Below are 20,842 nucleotides of genomic sequence, written 5' to 3'. Positions count from 1 at the left end.
AGGAGAATAGCGTGAACCTGGGAGGCGGAGCTTGCAGTGAGCTGAGATCCGGCCACTGCACTCCAGCCTGGGCGACAGAGCCAGACTCCGTCTCAAAAAAAAAAAAAAGAAAATAGTATGGAGACTCCTAAAGAAATTTAAAATAGAACTACTATATCCAGCAAACCTTCTTCCAGATATTTATCTGAAAAAAATGAAATTGGCGCCTTGTACAGATAGCTGCATGCCCATGTCCACTGAAGCATTATTCACAGTAGCCAATATGGAGACAACCTAGGTATCCATCAATGAAAAAATGAATAAAGAAACTGTGGTATATATTTACAATGGAATATTATTCAGCCATAAAAAGGAGATCCTGCCATTTGTTACAACATGGATAGACCTAGAATTTTGCTAAGTAAAATAAGCCATACATAGAAGAAAAATATTGCATGATCTCACTTACATGCGGAATTTTTGTAAAGGTCAAATATATAGAGATAGAGAATAAAACAGTGGTTAGCAGTGTTGGGTGGGAGGGAGGAAACAGAGACATGTAGGTCAAAATATACAAAGTAGAAAATATGGCCGGGCATGTTGGCTCACACCTGTAATCCCAACACTTTGGGAGGCTGAGGCGAGAGGATCATTGAGCCCAGGAATTTGAGACTCTCCTGGGCAACATAGGGAGACCCCATCTAGACAAGAAATTTAAAAATCAGGCAAACATGTATCATGTGCCTGTAGCCACAGCTACTCAGGAGTCTGAGGTGGGAGGATAACTTGAGCCCAGGAGATAGAGGCTGCAATGAGCCAAGATCATGCCACTGCACCCCAGCCTGGGTGACAGAATGAGACCCTGTTTCAACAAAAGAAAAGAAAACATGTGGGATGAACAAGTTAAAAGATATCAACTGAGTTCCATAGTTAATAATAGTGTATTGCATTCAGAATTTTTGTTAAATGAATACATTACAGTTGCCCTTGGGGGGTGGGTGGGCAGGGAATGGGTAACTATGAGAGACAAAGAATACGTTAATTTGTTTCACTATAGTAACCATTTTACTATATATGTATCTCAACATGTTTATACCTTAAATATATACAATAAAACTTATTTTACAAAAAAGAAACTCAAAGTTATCTGAAATTTCTATACCTTAAATATATACAATAAAATTTATTTTACAAAAAAGAAACTCAAATAAAGTTATCTAAAATTTCTAATGTCCCTAGCCTAGCTGCCTATGAAAAGCAATAGTAAATCCTCACTGAAGAGAGATGACAGCACTCACAGCTTCAAAATTATCTCCACAATTTTTATTATATTATCACTGACAGCTGACATAAAATAACCTGGCATTCAAGAGGACAAGACTTGACTAAGAAACAAGAGAAAAAAATGAGCACCAGAAACAGACTACTGGATAATGCAGTAGACATTAAAATAGGAGAGCACATTTGTTGGCGGGTGTCTGAAAATCAGAAAATAAAAATAACACATAAATAAATAAAATGAGAGCATAGGCCAGGCGTGGTGGCTCATGCCTATAAGCCAGTACTTTGGGAGGCCGAGGCGGGTGGATGGCCTGAGCTCAGGAGATTGAGACCAGCCTGAGCAACACAGTGAAACCCGTCTCTACTAAAATATAAAAAATTAGCCAGGCATGGTGGCGTGTGCCTGTAGTCCCAGCTACTTGGGAGGCTGAGGCAGGAGAATCGCTTAAACCTGGGAGGCAGAGACTGCAGTGAGCCGAGGTCGCTCTACTGCACTCCACTTCAGCCTGGGCGACAGAGGGAGACTCCGTCTCCAAAAAACAACCAAACCAAAACAAAACAAAAACAAGAGAGCATAATGTGTAAATGGAACTAAAAAATAGTATTGTACCAGAGAAAAAGAACTACAAAAAGAGCCACAATAAAACTGCAGAACTGAAAAAGGCAAGAGATGAAATTAAGGTCTCAATGGATGGTTTAAAAGACGATTAGACATAAATGAAAACAATTGGTAACATGGAAGTTAAAGAAGAGTATGTCTAGACTAAAGTGTGGGCAAACAAAAAGATGGAAATCCCAGAAAAGAACAAAAGAGACAAATGAGAAATAATAAAAAGTTAAAATACCCATTTTTATAGTACCAGAAAGAAAGAAGAAAAAAGGGCAAAAATAATATGTGGAAAAGTAACAATCAAGAGCATTTCAAAACTAATAAAAGGTAGAGCACGGTGGCTCACAGCTGTAATCCCAGGACTTTAGGAAGCCAAGGCGGGAGGATTGCTTCAACCCAGGAGTTCGAGACCAGCCTGAGCAACATGGCAAAACCCCATCTCTACAATAAATTTTTTAAAATTAGCTGGACATGATGGCGCATGCCTGTAGTCCCAGCTACTCAGGAGGCTGAGGTGGGAGGATCACCTGAGTGCAGGAAGTGGAGGATGAAGTGAGCCAAGATCACACCACTTACTGCAGCCTGGACAAGAGAGAGAGACACTGTCTCAAGAAAAAAATAAATAAATAAACTAATAAAAGACATTAAGGCACAGATTCTAGAAGCATCATAAACCCCAATAAGGATAAACAGGAAAAAAAAAAACACATCTAGACAAATCATAGTAACACTGCTGAAAGCCAAAAACAAAGAAAAAATGATAAAAATAGCCAGAAGGGTTTCTTTTTTTTTTTGAGACGGAGTCTGGCTCTGTCACCCAGGCTGGAGTGCAGTGGCATGATCTCAGTGCACTGCAAGCTCCGCCTCCCGGGTTCACGCCGTTCTCCTGCCTCAGCCTCTCAAGTAGCTGGAACTACAGGTACCCACCACCACATCTGGCTAATTTTTTTGTGTTTTTAGTAGAGACAGGGTTTCACCGTGTTAGCCAGGATGGTCTCGATCTCCTGACCTCGTGATAGGCCCGCCTCGGCCTCCCAAAAGTGCTGGGATTACAGGTGTGAGCCACCGCGCCTGGCCGGTTTCTTATCTTATACAGTTAAACTATACTACCTGCCCTAATGACTTACCAATTCCAATACTACTTACTGAAGAGAAATGAAAACACATGCCCACAAAAAAAAAAAAATTGTAGAAGAATGTTCACAGTAACTTTATTCATAATAGCCAAGAACTGTAAATTAACCATACCAGATACTACAGGATATAAAAAAGTATGTTACTGGCAAAAAACAAACAAGAGAAAGCCCAACAAAATGGAAGATTTAACAGAAACAGACTCACATATATTCAATGACTTAAGAAGATGACACTACAGAACAACAGAGAAAAGATGGTCCTTCCAATAAATGGCATTGGTTAACTCGACACGACACACACACACCCTCGACTGCACCATCGCAGATCTGATTTCAAATGGATCAAAGACTATCATGGACTGAATTGTGTCCCCACAAATTCATATGTTGAAGCTCCAACCCCAGTACCTCAGAATGTGACTGTATTTGGAGACAAGGCCTTTGGAGGTGGTCAAAATAAAATAAGGTTGTTAAGGTGGGCCCTAATCCAGTCTGACTGCTGTCTTTAGGAAAAGAGAACATTTGGATATACAAACAGATACCAGAAATGTGCACATGCAGAGGATGTGTTTGTGTGCTCGACCTCATCAGTCAGGAAAACTGAAAAGGAAAGCACAAGGAGACACCATTGTACACCTACTACAACGGTTAAAATTAGTAAGACTGGTTGAGTGTTGAATATGAAGAGCAAGAGAACTCTCATACTCTGCAAAGAAAGCATTCATAATCTTAAATTTACACAGAAGTACCTACAGTGAGAAGTATAAAGTTCTCTGACTCTAACATGAATATTATTTTCAAAAATATCTTACCTCTTTTTGAACAAGGCTAAATTTTTCAAGTAGTTTACATTTTTCTTCAATTAGTCCAGAAAGCGTTACAGCAAGCTTTTTCTCTCTTCCTAGAAGAGTCAAGTCAATATTATCATGAGTAAATTATTATAAGTATTTACATCACAACAATGAGAGTTAAAGCAGAGAAAAGAACTTACCCACATAAAGCCGACTCCTAACCTGAAACAAATTTTTAACAAAAATTACATTAAAACAAATACACTCTCAAATAAATCAATTTATTTAACTTCTGCCAACTTAAAAATACAGGTTTCTTATTGCCTTAGTATAAATACAAGCCAAAAGTATTCTGTTTCCAATGAGAAAATAAATATTCCCTTTTTTTCTTTTTTTTTTCTGAGACAGAGTTTTGCTCTGTCACCCAGGCTGGAGTGCAATGACGTGATCTCAGCTCACTGCAACCTCTGCCTCCCGGGTTCAAGCGATTCCTCTGCCTCAGCCTCCTGAGTAGCTGAGATTACAGGCACCCACCACCATGCCCAGCTAATTTTCATATTTTTAGTAGAGACAGGGTTTCACCATGTTGGCCAGGCTGGTCTAGAACTCCTGACCTCAGGTGATCCACCTGCCTGGGCCCCCAAAAGTGTGGGGATTACAGGCGTAAGCCACCACGCCTAGCCGAAATACTACTTATTAAAGACTCCCTATTGAAGATTCACATTGTGAATTAGCATATTAAAATGCTCTGAAATAACTTTACTCTAAAGATACTTGCAACCCATTGCTCCCCAAACATATTTGACCCTAAAAAAAAATTTCAAGAAGCCCCATTATCATATCCCCGATGCTAATATCCTAAATAAAACAGTCTGAGAAACGTTACCATAGGGCCATAGATCTGAACTGACTAAAGAAACAGTAAACCAAACCTTCTTCTTCCTTAACCTCTCTCTCAAACAATGAAGCAGGGGGAATTCATTTGTAAAAGGATCAGCCTTAGGGTTGAGGTAACACAAACAAGTAGAAAAGAAACGAGGACTTCAATTATCTGCGGAATATGGATAGAGATAAAACCTTTAAAAGACAAGATACTCTAAAATGAGTATAGATGAAGAATAGATTTCAGTTCCTCAGATTAAAAAACTCTCTCAAAAGGTATAGAAAACCATAAAGAAATAGAAAAATAGAAGTTAAGAGATAGGGAAGTCAGAAGTAGAAGGGCCAACATCTGAAAAATAGCAGTCCCAAAAATGCATTAAAAATTTCCCAAAATTAGGCCAGGCATGGTGATTAACGTCTATAATCCCAGCACTTTGGGAGACTGAGGCAGGCAGATCGCTTGAGGCCAGGAGTTCTGAGCAACACAGTGAAACCCATCTCTACAAAGAAATACAAAAATTAGCCAGGCATACTAGTGCGCACCTGTAGTCCCAGCTACTCAGGAGGCTGAGGCAAGAGAATGGCTTGAGCACAGGAAGCAGAGATTGCAGTGAGCCAAGATCGTGCCACTGCACTCCTGCCTGGGCGACAGGAGTGAAACTCTGTCTCAAAAATAAATAAAATTTCCCAGAATTTAAAAAAAGATGAAGCTGGGCAGAGTGACATGGACCTGTGTAGTCACAACTACTCAGAAAGCTGAGACAGGATAGCTTAAGCCCAGGAGTTTGAGGCTGTAGTGCACTATAATTGCATCTATGAATAGCAACTGCACCACAGCCTAGGCAACATAGTCAGACCCCATCTCTTTAAATATATATATATATGAAAAATCTTACATTAAAAGATCTCAGTCAAGCATGGTGGCTCACACCTATAATCCCAAGACTTTGGGAGGCCCAGCAGGAGGATCACTTGAGCCCAGGAGTTTGAGACCAGCCTGAGCAACACGAGACCCTCAATTATTTTTTTTATTTTTGAGAGAGGGTCTCTCTCCGTCACCCAGGCTGGAGTGCAGTGTTGCAATCATGGCTCACTGCAGCCTCGACTTCCCAGGCTCAGGCAATCCTCCCACCTCAGCCTCTTGAGTGAGACCACAGACGGGTGTCCTCACGTCCAGCTAATTTTTGTATTTTTTGTAGTGATGGGGTCTCACCACATTGCCCAGGTCACAAACTCCTAAGCTCATCACAAACTCCTGATCTGTCTGCCTTGGCCTCCCAAAGTGCTGGGAGTAGAGGTGGGAGCCACAGCACTGGGCCTGACTCTCATTCGTGACTTTCATCTCTAAAAAAAAAAAAAAGGACTCTGAATCCCTATGTAGTTTCTAAGTTGTTTCCTTAAAATAACAAATAAGTAAGTTTCTCATATTATTTGTTCAGCCCAGTGACAGAATGAACATTCTCTTAGTATAGCACTGGTTACTTACCGATCTAAAACTTCTCCACAAAAAAAAGAGAACAGCAAAAAATCCAACAACAGCTGCACATATCACCAATTCCCATGGAAAACCATAAGAATCTGGTCTCATACCTTCAGGCAATGCTGCCACAACCTTCAAGATAAAGAAAAGTTAAGTTCTTTAAAATGCACTTTTGATAAAAATATTGATTACAAAACACAGGTACAAGTTTATGTGGTCAACACAAAATGGGCTACCAGACTAACATAGAAACAGAAGGTATCAGAGTACATTTTTTTGGCAACTTTCAATCACTATCACCAAGTAAAGAACAGCAGTATGGTGAAATGCAATTATCTTCAAACAGAGGTGCCTTAAAGCTTCCAAGGATGAGAATAAGAGAAGGCCAGAGAAAGAAACTGAGTGACCTGGCGTTCAGGTACTCTTACCCTGATTTCAACCAGTTTAGGTTTTATCTGTAGAGTATAATCAGTTCCCTAATACACAACTTCCTTACAGGAAGAAAAAATCAATTTGCAGCTTTAAAAATAAAAACTTTGATTCAAAGTCGGCCTGGGCAACAAAGTAAGACCTGTCTCAAAAATAAAAAAAAAAAGTTTTGAACACCACTGATAGAGCTTTGGGTTTGGAGTTTGAATCTCTCCACCCTACCTCTGCGGGTCCCTCTCTTACGTGTAATGAGAATAATGCTGTTTGAACATGCCAGATAGGTGTTCAATAAAGGGTAATTATTTCTATTATCTCCTCCAAAGGTCCTGATCTTCTGACCACGGCCTTTCCACATTACTTCTCCCCATAGCAGACCTTCAGCACCACACAGCCTAAGGCTTTTGCTGTTGCTTCTATATTTCACCTTTCTCTGGGTCAGTTCATTACTCATCCTTACCTAATGGGGTTATTCTGCTCTTTGTTACCAGGCCCAAGATATCACTCAATCAAAAAGAAAAGGGGAAAGGTAAGATGAAAAAAGAAAAATGCCATTTTAAGAACAATCTGAAGTATGATTGGGTTTGATTCTTTTCAGGCTTTAACCCTAAACGTCTACAGCAACTCTTCCTTTTAGGCCCTTTCTGCCTGTAAGAACAGTGTTTATAGTTATTTTCCTCTCCAAAATCTTGTATAACTCTAATCCAAATATATACTCCTTCCAAGGTACTATCTATACTTCATTAACCTGTACCAAACAAACCTGATTACACGTCTAAAAAATATCCCTTTACCCTGATCTCTGCTTCTGCCTCTCCCTACATTACCCTAGGTACCAGTTCGCAGAAATCTAGTATCATTACAGGCAATTAATGATTTAAAAAAAATACTTATTTTGTCAATGGGGGAAAAAGGCATTCAATACATAATACCAGTGAGAAAAGTTTTCTTCACAGTTTACGCATTTTCCAAGCATCTTACTTTTAGCTAACTTATGCACACTACCTCAAAAATTGTGTAATCAGTATGACTTATGATACTGTACTTTAAAAGGCAATTTCAAAAGCATCTCTCAGATCAAACATGTAATTATCTTCAGTGCAATAATATTTCTTCGATTCAATCATATTTTCTCAGCTCTTCTCCTCTAAAAGGAAATGGTAAATTCTAGTTTAAAGCATTGAGCTAGGGCCAGGCGCAGTGGCTCAAGCCAGCACTTTCGGAGGCTAACACAGGCGGATCACATGAGGCCAGGAGTTCGAGACTAGCCTGGCCAACATGGCAAAACCCTGCCTCTACTAAAAATACAAAAATTAGCCAGGCATGGTAGCAGGCACATGTAGTTCCAGCTACTAGAAAGGCTGAGGTGGGACAATCGCTTGAACCTGGGAGGCAAAGGTTGCAGATCGCGCCACTGCACTCAAGCCTGGGGGACAAAGCAAGACTCTGGACTCTGTCTCAAAAAAAGGGGGGGGGAGATTAAGGAAACATGGAAATTAAGAATTTAAAAAAAAAAACACACTTTTTTTTTTTTTAAGTAAGGAAGTATAAGGAAGTATAAGAAATACTTCCTTATTCTATGAGGCCAGTATTTACCCTAAAAGCCAGACAAATACATCACAAGAAAAGAAAATCACACACCAATATATCTTACGACTACAGATGCAAAAATCCTCAAAAACATATTGACAAACCAAATCCAACAACATATAAAAAGGATTATGTGCCAAGACCAAGTGGGATTTATCCCAGAAATGCAAGGTTGATTTAACACACAATAATGTTATAAACCATATTAAAACCTTTTTTTTTTTTTTTTGAGACAGAGTCTCACTCTGTTGCCAAGGCTGGAATACAGTGGCACCATGTAGGCTCACTGCAACCTCCATCTCCTGGGTTCAAGCAATTCTCCAGCCTCAGCCTCCTGAGTAGCTGGGATTACAGGCACCCACCACCATGCCCAGCTAGTTTTTATATTTTTAGTAGAGACAGGGTTTCACCATGTTAGCCAGGCTGGTCTCAAACTCCCGACCTCAAGTGATCCACCTGCCTTGGCCTCCCAAAGTGCTGGGATTAAAAAAAATAAAAATAAAAAAGACTTTAAAAACAAAAAATAAAATAAAACCTTGAGCTGGTTAGATCTGGTAGATAGGAGAAAAGCAGAGAATCTGAGTCTTGGCTAGGTACAGCGGCTCAAGCCTGTAATCCCAGCACTTTGGGAGGCCAAGGTGGGCAGATCACTTGAGGTCAGGAGTTTGAGCCCAGTCTGGCCCACATGGTGAAACCCCGTCTCTACCAAAAATACAAAAATTAGCTGGGCATGGTGGCATGAGCCTGTAATCCCAGCTATGAGGCAGGCTGAAGCACAAGAATTGCTTGAACCCGGGAGGAGGCTACAGTGAGCCAAGATCGCACCACTGCACTCCAGCCTGGGTGACAGAGCAAGACTCCATCTCAAAAACAAAAAAAGCAACTGAGTTCTAAAGGATTCATCTTAAATTCATTGCTCTGGTCTAAATTATTCCAGCTTTCTCAAGGAGATTTTCACCCTTAAATTTTATCTACAACATAACACCCTATCTCACAAAAACATAGAAAGAACAACCAAATTTCTCAAATATCAACAAATATAATACAGAATTACATGTAATCTGATAAACTGGAATTTAAAGGGTGATGGGTCACCCCCCCCAAGAGTAACCCTCCATAAAATATGGTAGTGACTAACCACAGAACACTTAAAATCTATTTCATTTCCAAAACGTAAGTACTAAAGGAGTTCAAGATCAAGTAGCTTTAAAAAAATCAATTAATCAAGTTGATAAAATATACTAAGAATAAACTAAAATTGTTTTTCATCTAATCTCAAACATGATATATATTAATAACAAAAAGAATGTCAACATGCAGGCCCTGTAAATACTTGATTAAAACACAAAGTTCCATGAAGGTACACTTCTCCAAGATAAAATATTCACACCAATTACTCTTAAACTATTCCCAAACCTATAGGAGGAAGAAATACTTCCTAACTTATTCTATGAGGCCAGTATTTACCCTAAAAGCCAAACAAATACATCATAAGAAAAGAAAATCACACACCAATACATCTTACGACTACAGATGCAAAAATCTTCAAAAACATATTGACAAACCAAATTCAACAACATATAAAAAGGATTATGTACCATGACCAAGTGGGATTTATCCCAGAAATGCAAGGTTGGTTTAACATACAATAATGTTATAAACCATATTAAGAAAATGAAGAGAAAAAAAAAACACATGATCATCTCAACAGACACAGGAAAAGCATTTGACTACATCTAGCACCCTTTCATAATCAAAACATTCAACAAAAATTAGCCAAGCATGGTGGCACATGCCTGTAGTCCCAGCTACTCAGAAGGCCGAGATGGGAGAACCACCTGAGCCCAGGAAGTTGAGACGGCAGTGAATCATGATCATGCCACTGCACTCCGGCAAACGGAGTAAGGCCCTGTCCCAAACAAACAACAACAAAACAAAACACACTCAACAAAGTACGATTTGAGGGAATTTCCTCAACCTGACAAGGAACATCTATGCAAAACCTACAGGTAACATCATACTTAATGATGAAAAAAAAAAAAAAAGCTTTTCTCCTAAGATCAGGAACAATAATATCCACTCTATCAACATGTATTTAACATTGCAGTGAAGGTTCTAGCCAGAGCAATTAGGCAAGAAAAAGAAATAAAAGGCATCCAGACTGGAAAGGAAGAAGAAAAACTGTTTGAAGATGACAATGCTATTCTACATAGAGAGAAAATCCTAAAGAACCTATAGAAAAACTATCAAGAGCTAATAAGTTCAGCAAAATAGCAGAATACAAAATCCACATAGAAAAATCAGTTGAATTTCTATACAATAGCAATGAGCAACCTGAAAATGGAATAAAGAAAACATTTCCACATACATTAGCATCAAAAAAGTAAGATTATTAGGAATACATTTAACAAAAAAAGTGCACACTGAAACTACAAAACATTGTGGAAAGAAACTAAGGAAGACCTAAACAAATGTAAAGCCAATCGATGTCCATGGGCTGGAAGACTTCTTTGTTTGAGACAGGGACTGACTCTGTTGCCCAGGCTGGAGTGCAGCGGTGTGATCTTGGCTTACTGCAGCCTCGCCCTACCCAGGCTCAGCTGATCCTCCCATCTCAGCCTCCCAAGCTGCGCAACTACAGGCACACGCCACCTCGCCCAACTAATTTTTGTATTTCTTTTAGAGACAGGATTTTGAGAGTGGCAGGAGGCAGGCAAATGCTTAGGCAGATAGGAGTGGGTCCCTAGTGAAATCCCAACTTCAAGCCAAAGACAGTTTAAAGCTTGAAAGCCAAGCTACAAGTTAAATCCTTGGACCAGATTGAGAACTTGCCCTCTTGCTTGGCATGCTTTCCTCTGATTGATTCCCATCCTTCACCTATTTTACATACACCTACCCCTTTACTAATGTTTTCTTTTTGTTGTTGTTGTTTTTGTTTTTGTTTTTTTTTTTTGGAGATGGAGTCTCACCCTGTCACCCAGGATAGAGTGCAATGGCACAATCTCAGCTCACGGCAACCTCCGCCTCCCAGGTTCAAGCGATTCTCCTGCCTCAGCCTCCCGAGTAGCTGGGATTACAGATGCACGCCACTATGCTCAGATAATTTTTTGTATCTTTAGTAGAGACAGGGTTTCACCATGTTAGCCAGGCTGGTCTCAAACTCCTAACCTCGTGATCCACCCACCTCAGCCTCCCAAAGTGCTGGGATTACAGGCATGACCCACCGTACCCGGCCTCCTAATCAGTTGTCTACATTGTCATGCCCACCTTTGAGTGGTGTCTTTGCTTTAACCTTTTTGCATACTCACAAACCAGTCAGCATGCACTCCCCATTCTGAGTCCATAAAAGGCCTCAGACCCAGTCACACAGGGTGACTTTCCCACCTTCGGGTAGGGGAACCACCCCCTGCATTCCCTCTTTGCTGACAGCTTTCCTTTCACTTAATAAATACTATTCCGCTCACTCTCCACTCTCCGGGGTCTGCATGCCTAATTCTTCTTGGTTGTGAGACAAGAACTCAGACCTAGCTGAGCTAAGGAGCAGAAAGACCACAACAGTTTCACCAAGTTGCCCAGGCTGCTCTCAAAGTCCTGGACTCAAATGATCTGCTCACCTTGGTCTCCCAAAATGCTGGGATTACAAGCATGAACCACTGCACCCAGCTTGGAAGACTTAATATTATTGAGAGCAATACTCCCCAAACTGATCTACAGATTCAATGCAACCCCTATCAAAATTCCAACTGCCTTTTTTGCAGAAATGGACAAATTGAATCCTAAATTCCTAAAACTGAATTCCTAAAGTTTATATAGAAATGCAAGGGACTCCACATAGCCAAAACAATATTGATAAAGAAAAAGAATACTGACAAACAAAAACAACATTGGGGGACTCATACTTCCCTACTGTTTCTTACTACAAAGCTACAATAATCAAGACATTGGGTAAAAAAATGTTTTAAAGATAATGTAGTAATGATATAGGGACAGACACAGGCCAATGAAATAGAAATGAGAGTCCAGAAATAAACCCTTAAATTTATGGTAAATTATTTTCAATAGTATTGAAACAAATCAATGAGGAAAAAACAGTCCTTTCAAACAAATCATACTAGAATAAGCCAATAAATATCCATATGCCAAGGAATGAATCTAGACCCATTCTTCACAACACATATGAAAACAAAATCACTCAAAGTGGATCGAAGAACTTCCTGTAAGAGCTAAAACTCTTAGAAGGAAGCATAACTGTAAATCTTTGCAACCTTGTCTTAAGCAACAGTTTCTTAGCTATGGCACCAAAAGCACAAGCAACCAAAGAAGAAAAGATAAATTGGACTCAATCAAAATTTAGAACGCTTATGCTTCAAAGGACTCACCAAGAAAGTGAAAAGAAAATGCACAGAATGAGAGAAAATCTTTCTAAATCATTTATCTGATAAGCATCTAGCACCCTAAATGTATAAAGAATGCTTACAACTCAACAATAAAAAAACAAATAACCCATTTTTTAAGTGAGCAAAAGGAAATGAATAGACATTTCTCCAAAGAAGATATAAACAATAAGCACATGCTCAACATCATTAGTTACTAGGAAAATACAAATCAAAACAACCATGAGGCCTGGTGTGGTGGCTCGTATCTATAATACCAGCACTCTGGATGGCTGAGGCAGGAGGATCCCCTGAGGCCAGGAATTTAAGGTGGCAGTGGGCTATGATCATGTCACTACATTCCAGACTGAGCAACAAAGCAAGACCCCCATCTCTTAAAAAAAAAAAAAAAAAAAAGTGAGGCCAGGAGCAGTGGCTCACACCTGTAATCCCTGCACTTTGGGAGCCCAAGGCAGGTGAATCACAAGGTTAGGAGATTGAGACGATCCTGGCCAACATGGTGAGGCAGGTGAATCACAAGGTCAGGAGATTGAGACCATCCTGGCCAACAAGGTGAAACCCGTCTCTACTAAAAATACAAAAATTAGCCAGGTATGGTGGTTAGTGCCTGTAGTCCCAGCTACTCAGGAGGCTGACGCAGGAGAATCTCTTGAACCTGGGAGGTGGAGGCTGCAGTGAGCCGAGATCACGCCACTGCACTCCAGTCTGGGTGACAGAGCGAGACTTGGTCTCAAAATAAAAAAAAAAACAGAGTGAAATACCACTCACTTGTACACCCACAAGGGTGACAATTAAAAACAAAAGAAAACAGAAAATCACAAGCGTTGGAGAGGATGCAGAAAACTGAAACCCTCATAAACTGCTGGTGGGGATGTAAAATGGTGTGACCTCTGTGGAAAACAATTTGGCAACTCACAAAAAGTTAAACATATAGTAAATATGACTTAGCAATTCCACCCCAGGTACTTACCCAGGAGAACTAAAAACATATATAAAAACTTGTACACATAGCAGCATTATTCGTAACAACCAAAAAGTATTAATAATCCATATGTCCATCAACTATGACATAAATGGGATATATTCACACAACAGAATATTTTTTCAGCCATAAAAAGAAATGAAGGGCCAGGTGAAGTGGCTCATGCCTGTAATCCCAGCATTTTCGGAGGCCGAGGTGGGCAGATCACTTGAGCCTAGGAGCTCAAGACCAGCCTGGGTAACATGAAGAAACCCTGTCTCTACAAAAAATACAAAAAAATTAGCCAGGCCTGGTGGTATATGCCTGTGGTCTCACCTATTCAGGAGGTTGAGGTGGGAGGATCACCTGAGCCGGAGAGGTCTAAGCTACAATGAGCTGAGATTGTGCCACTGCACTCCCCCCTGGGTGACAGGAGTGAGACCCTGTCTCAAAAAAAGGAAAGAAAGAAAAAAGAAATAAAGCTCCGTTACATGCTACAACATGGATAGGCCTTGAAAACATGCTAAGTAAAAGAAGCCAAAGGGCCACATAGAGTATGACTACATGACACATGCAGAATAGACATGTTCATACAGACAGAAAATAGATTAGTGGTTGTCAAGGGATGAGGGATGGGAATTAAGACTGCTAATCAGTACAGAGTTTATTTTCTGGAGTGATAAAAATGTTGAGGAACTGTGCTGACAGTTGCATAACATAGTGAATATACCAAAAAAAGCACTGAAATGGACATTATAAAAGGATTAATTTTATGTTGTGTGAATACATCTCAATACAAAATAATTTTTAAAACTAAAAAAAAATTTTAAAGCAGAACAATGTTGTGCCATCCTAGCCTCCAGGCCAGGGTAGTTGCATTTAGCAAAAAAAAAAAAAACAAAACTGTGCAGGTGAAGATACAACACACCAGACTAGAGAAAACTGCAAAATCTGGCTGCATTTCTCCAAGTCTCTGTAAATTGGCAGTCCTATAAAAACTAAATCTCGATTATTATTGTTTTTAGTGAAGAAAGGGAAATAATGTGCAATCCGAAATTATCTCCCATCCCACAATATGCTTCTCGTCCTATAAACCCTACCTCCATGAATAAGTTACCACAGCCAGAAACCTGGAAGTCCTTCTAGATTCCTTCTCTTTCTCTCACCCTTCACATGCAATCAATAAAGCCAAATATATTTTAGCTCTTATGAGGTTATTTCCCCACACAGTACCCTCTTCTCTATCCGTACTACTGTTAACTCTCCCTTAATCCCTATTTCAAGTTTTCTTTCCCTGACATCTAATCTACATGCTACTATCAAGAAGAGCTTTTAAACCAAAGCCTAACCACGGAAAAGCCTTCAACAGCTCTCCAACACCTACAGCACTTGGAACCTACTTACATCTCCGGCAAGCATCATTGCACATCACCCCCTAAGCCCACTTTACACTCTAAGTAATACAGCTCCTAGTTCCCTGCACCCACTGTGCTGTTTCATGCCTCCTCTGCTTAAATTATTTGCTCAGCCTTGGAAAGACTTTCCTAACGCTCAATAAAATGTAATCTCTCCCACCCCTCAATTTCCCAAGCACTTTGTGTGTATGCTTAGGTAAGCACTTCATCAGTTTCTACTTTGTACTTTTTTTTTTTTTTTTTGGTCTTCTCTTAACAGACAACATGATGCTAGTGGCCAAAACTATGTCTTAGTCCATTTAGAATCTCCATAAAGGTTCTCCTTTCATATTAAATACATATACGTATGCACTAGACAAACTATGAACTCATAAACTAACACCATGGCAACAGTACTTTTAATTCACATAACAAGAAAACATAATCATAACTGCCTCAATAATTACGTGGTCTTTTTAAAGATTTAATCCAGTTTTTAAAAAAACGGCGACATAAATGCCCCTATACATGTGAACAAAGATACCTAGAAACACTTAAGGAGAAAAATCTCTAAAACCTGATTATAAACTAGACCTGAAAAAAAACAAAATTTGAACACTGGGGGTTGACTATCTCTAGACTGTACATTAAGACAGAAGCGAAGAACAAACTCACTCATGGTAGAGCATCTCAAAAGGGCATTCTTTACCAAAAAAAAAAAAAAAATGCAGAATCAAAATTTCAACTCCCCGCCCAACCTCAGGTGTCCTTTCAAGGTTCAACGAAAAGTTACATCACTAAATGTAACTAATTTAAAGGAACAGTCCTCAAGTTTCTCACAGTCGAAGGAACCACGTGTCACTGACCCCTGCTCAAAATAAACAACATAGCGGAAAGGCTAATTAGTTTCAGGAATCGGGAAACATTTACATCCTTGCAAAGTCCAGCTAAGCAAGTGCTTTCTTCACCTTCCAGAGCCCCAGGTCCTCCACCATCACACAAAAACCACTGAAGCGCCCCACGAGCCTCACTACTGCCTCGAACACAGGCCGGAGCCGGGCAGCAGACGAGGACTGGCTTCGGGACCTCTGACCACTGCGGCTCACACCCCAAAGCCCATCTACTGCTTCCTTCCCTGGCGGCTCCCGCGACCCCTGGGCCACGTAACACTCATCGCGCCTGGGCTCACCCTGCGTAGCTCCTCCAGGATCAGCCCCAAATACGGTTGAGGGGTAGCCCTGGGCTCCTCCATAGCACCAAAGCTGCTCTCGTGGTCGCCGCAGTAACCCCGGCCTGTCCGGGCCACGATAAACGGCTGAGAACACACAGCCTTCGGTCCGGAACCCGAATCCGCACCCGGCAACAGGAGCGGACCACTGCGGAGCCGGCTGCGGGGGGAGTTGGGGGACGCGGGCACCCACAGGCCTCACAGGCCCACGCTGCCCATCCCGACCCCCTTGTTACACTTTACATCCTGAGGCAGCGCAGGTCCGAGCCCGACTTGCACAAGCCTGCGACGCACCCTGTCCTCGCCACCCCAACCCTCGGTTTGGTTTCGGCCAGGCAGCCGCGAGAAGGCGGCGAGGCGCGGACAGCCGCAAACTTCCCCTTCTTCGCGCAAGCTTCGCAGACGTGTCCCGGTCGTTCGCTCTTAAAGGGGCCGGCGCTCTACCTAGCGAAGTCACCCAGCCGTGGTAGTAGAGAGGCTTGGGACTAGAGGATGGGATTCACCCTCAATACTGTGCGCCGTCCTGTGAGCCGCACAGCCCCAAAGACCAGGACTATGTCCCAAGGTCCCCCGCCTCGGGCGGCCGCGGTGGCGGCGGCGAGGCTTCTCCTAGAGGCATTTCGGCACAATCCCTGGGGGCGAGCGCAGCGCGCCCCCTCGACCCAGGGACCGGCGCCAGGCCCAGCCCCGACACCCAAGGCTCTCCTGCCGCAGTCCCACTAGAGCCTGCTCTCTGCGCCCTGCAGAAGCCCTGACGGCGGCATACCCCGGGAGACCCCGGCGGCCCCGGGAAGCCAGCCGCCGCCGTCATTTCAGTCAGAAAAATGGCCTGCGGGGCACGCGCCGGTGCCCGTGCGCCCTGCCAACCATGTCCGGACCTTGGACTTTGGACAGGAAGGCGTCCAGGCTCAGCTGTGGTCTAGTCAGAGTTTAACCTGTCCCACGCAAGAGAACCTCGATCGGGTTTCCTCGCTTACCTGAGTCACCTGGGCATTTGCTAGGCCCAGCTGTTTTCAATTCCATTAGCACCCAGTTACCCAAATGCTAAATCAAATCCCCGTGGACCTTGGCCTGGCTCGGCACGGCTGTTTTCCTCCGAGAAGAGGAACTAAAAGTAGCACCTTGCCTTCCAAATTTAGGACCCTATTTTTAGGACCGTCGAATAAAGTGCCAAGTGCTGGATTTGTTCGTAGGAGACGGTTTTAGCTGACGTAGGTGTAAAGGATAACCCATCTCATATATATGTCTTCCTTGCCAGCATAATCATTCTTATTATATTCTGCCTTCTCACTCAAGTCTTTGGTGAAGCAACTCAAAAAGGAGCAGATACTTCCTCCTAAATAAATCACCCAAAAGAACTCAATAGATGAACAAAATCTTAAATCCTTAGGAAATTTTCCTGATGTAACCTCTTGTAGCAACGAATTGTTATGCCATTTAAAAAATCAAAAACTGGCCCAAGTTCACAGCAAGTGATTTTTCAGGACCAAAATGCGGCCTAGCTTTTCACAACTCAGATTGCTATTTCTCTGTTGCCACATCAGCCTGCGGAGTTTCAGGAAATGCTAATAACAGAGTAGCCGAAATTGCTTAGTAATTCTCCATTACCTTAGTAATTCTCCCAGGTTTATACCTTAAACCTTGGAGAGCATACACAAATTTCATACGTATTAGTGTATATTAAAATTACATTATGTGAATAGTTTATTGAAGTCAGAAGCATAATCAAACTTTTATCTTTAGAATTTCAGTCTCCTAGAACAATGTGTATGCCTCAATTAGAACATTGTATTACTCGATAAAAATTCTTCAGTGTGTCTGAACATTTTCAGGAGACTCCAGAATCATTTTCAGGTTTTAGAACTTGCAAAAAATAAAAAACAAAACAAAACCTCCCTTTGCCCTCCCTAAGTCACTCTATGACCCTCTCCAATTTTCAATAATTACCATTCCAAATATTAAAAATAGTAAGGACAGAGGAGAAAATTTTTAAAAAAGAAAAATCCAAGTGTCCCCCGTAGCAAAAACACAGTAAAGCTTAACAAACTTAGTGCAAAATTCCAAACCTAATTTTTTTCAGTATGCTTAATAGTTACAAACTCACCTCTTCCTCTGGATTTTTCAATTCCATTTCTTAAAAAGCTCATGTTAAAATTTCCTAACATGTAAATAAAGTTCTACCAGGCACCTCATATCCTTGAGAAAGATTTCAGATTCTAATATATCCTGCACTCTTCTGTTTCTACTGTGTGATCCTGTTTTGACATTTGTGTGGTGAAGGGGTGCTACAGGTGGAGTTGTGACTACCAACCCATAACCCAATTTCATGGACCTCACTCCTTATTAAGTATATATATACTCACACACATATATACGCATCTATATATTTTTTTAAATGTCGTACATATTATTACCCTCTTACAATCTGTAATTGAAAAGAAAAATCCTGAATTTGATAAATGATAAACACTAAAATGTTTTATTCTATAGCCTATTCATATAGAGTACATGATCTCTATCATTTAAAAGATATTCAAAGACTGTCCTCCATAAGTAGACATGGGATTTTTTTGGTCTTATATAGTGCCTGTTTTAAAGCAGATGTTAGAACAAATGCTGTTAGTGTTTGTGACAGGTACTAGAAAACATCCAAGAACATCAGAAACATGCTAACCAGTAAACTTTGTTCACAACCTAGACACTGACATCCCTTATGAAGGGTCCCATTGCAAAGCTGTAAGTACTAGTTACACCCTTTTAATTAAACAGGCAGTGTTACAGACTTTAAGATCTAGTCCTTTGGAAGAAAATCAAAATTGTGGAGCCATATCTTTAATCTCTGTACTAGTGATGTAAGAGTTGTTCTCAGAACATATTGAATCAGGAACTACCTGTTGAACAATAGCTGGGTAATTTCCATTGTATATTCTGTGAATAAATGAAGCATTCTACTTAAGAATATATAAATGTTAGAACCCAAAAAGGCTCCTCAATTGTAAAATAGAAAAAAAGTAGTGTTAAATATAGAACTACCATTCGACCCAGCAATGTCATTACTTGGTATATACCCAAAGAAAGTAAATTGTGCTAACAAAAGAGACATGCACTCTTATGTTCCTCACAGCACTATTCACAATAGCAAAGATATGAACTCAACCTAGGTGCCCATCAACGGTGGATTGGATAAAGAAAATGTGGTACATATACACTACGGAATATTATGCAGCCATAAAAAATGAAATCATGTTCTTTGCAGCAACATGGACGCAGATGGAGGCCATTATCCTAAGTGAATTAACGCAGAAACTGAAAACCAAATATCACATGTTCTCACTTATAAGTGGCAGTTAAATCTTGGGTACATACAGACATAAAGATGAGAAAAATAAATACTAGGTACTTAAAAATGAGGGAGGGAGGGGGTCAAGGACTGAAAAACTTCCCACTGAATACTATATTCACTATCTAGATGACAGAGTCAATAGAAGCCCAAATTTCAGCACCACAAAATCTACCCTTGTAGCAAACCTACACATGTACCCCTTGAATCCAAAATAAAAATGGAAGTAAGAAAGAAAGAAAGGGCTGGGCGCAGTTGGCTCACACCTGTAATCCCAGCACTTTGGGAGGCCAAAGCAGGTGGATCACTCAAGATCAGGAGTTCGAGACCAGCCTGGCCAAGATGGTGAAACCCGTCTCTACTAAAAAATACAAAAAATTAGCCAGGCGTGGTGGTGTGCACCTGTAATCCCAGCTATTCGGGAGGCTAAGGCAGGAAAATCATTTGAACCCAGGAGGTGGAGGTTGCAGTGAGCTGAGATCACTCCACTGCACTCCAGCAGGGGTGACTGAGTGAAACTCTGTCTCAGAAAAAAGAAAGAAAGGAAAATAAAAGAAAAGAAAGAAAATAAAAAAGAAAAGAAAGAGAGGAAGGAAGGGAGGGAGGGAGGGAGGGGAAAAGAAAAAAGAAAAGGGAAGGTAAGGGAAAGAAAAAAAGAAAAGAAAGATGCTAGGCATAATGGTTCAAGCCTGGAATCCTAGCACTCTGGGAGGCTAAGGCAGAAGGATTCCCTTGAGCTCAGGAGCTCCAGACCGGCCTGGGCAACATAGTGAGATCTCGCCTCTACAAAAAATATAGGAAAAAAAAAAATCCACCAAGATCAAGTTGGCTTCATCCCTGGGATGCAAGGCTGGTTCAACATACGCAAATCAATAAACATAATCCATCACATAAACAGAACCAAAGACAAAAACCACATGATTATCTCAATAGATGCAGAAAAGGCCTTCAACAAAATTCAACAGTTCTTCATGCTAAAAACTTTCAATAAACTAGGTATTGGTGGAACGTATCTCAAAATAATAAGAACTATTTATGACAAATCCACAGCCAGTATCATACTGAATGGGCAAAAACTGGAAGCATTCCCTCTGAAAAGTGGCACAAGACAGGGATGCCCTCTCTCACCACTCCTATTCAACATAGTGTTGAAAGTTCTGGCTAGGGCAGTCAGGCAAGAGAAAGAAATAAAGGGTATTCAATTAGGAAAAGAGGGAGTCAAATTGTCCCTGTTTGCAGATGACATGATAATATATTTAGAAAACCCCATCGTCTCAGCCCAAAATCTCCTTAAGCTGATAAGCAACTTCAGCAAAGTCTCAGGATACAAAATCAATATGCAAAAATGAC

The 20,842-nt window shown here is 40.9% G+C and overlaps 1 protein-coding gene across 1 annotated transcript in view; it reads right to left on the bottom strand.

The window, feature by feature from the left end:
• Positions 1-16,531, bottom strand: part of CTAGE5 (CTAGE family, member 5) — a 91,274-nt gene extending 74,743 nt beyond the window's left edge. Inside the window, exons 1-4 of the mRNA XM_011926663.1 lie at positions 16,114-16,531; positions 6,166-6,291; positions 3,998-4,019; positions 3,813-3,907 (exon numbers count right to left, since the gene is read on the bottom strand). Coding sequence (XP_011782053.1) covers positions 3,813-3,907; positions 3,998-4,019; positions 6,166-6,291; positions 16,114-16,176 — 306 coding nt within the window. The 5' untranslated portion in view covers positions 16,177-16,531. The remainder of the gene's footprint in view (positions 1-3,812; positions 3,908-3,997; positions 4,020-6,165; positions 6,292-16,113) is intronic.
• Positions 16,532-20,842: the final 4,311 nt, after the last annotated feature.

The sequence above is a fragment of the Colobus angolensis genome, unplaced genomic scaffold (genome assembly GCF_000951035.1).
Source record: "Colobus angolensis palliatus isolate OR3802 unplaced genomic scaffold, Cang.pa_1.0 Scaffold119, whole genome shotgun sequence".
NCBI classification, from domain to species: Eukaryota; Metazoa; Chordata; class Mammalia; order Primates; family Cercopithecidae; genus Colobus; species Colobus angolensis.
Note: the sequence above shows the minus strand (reverse complement) of the source record. Positions and strands in the feature narration are given on the sequence as shown.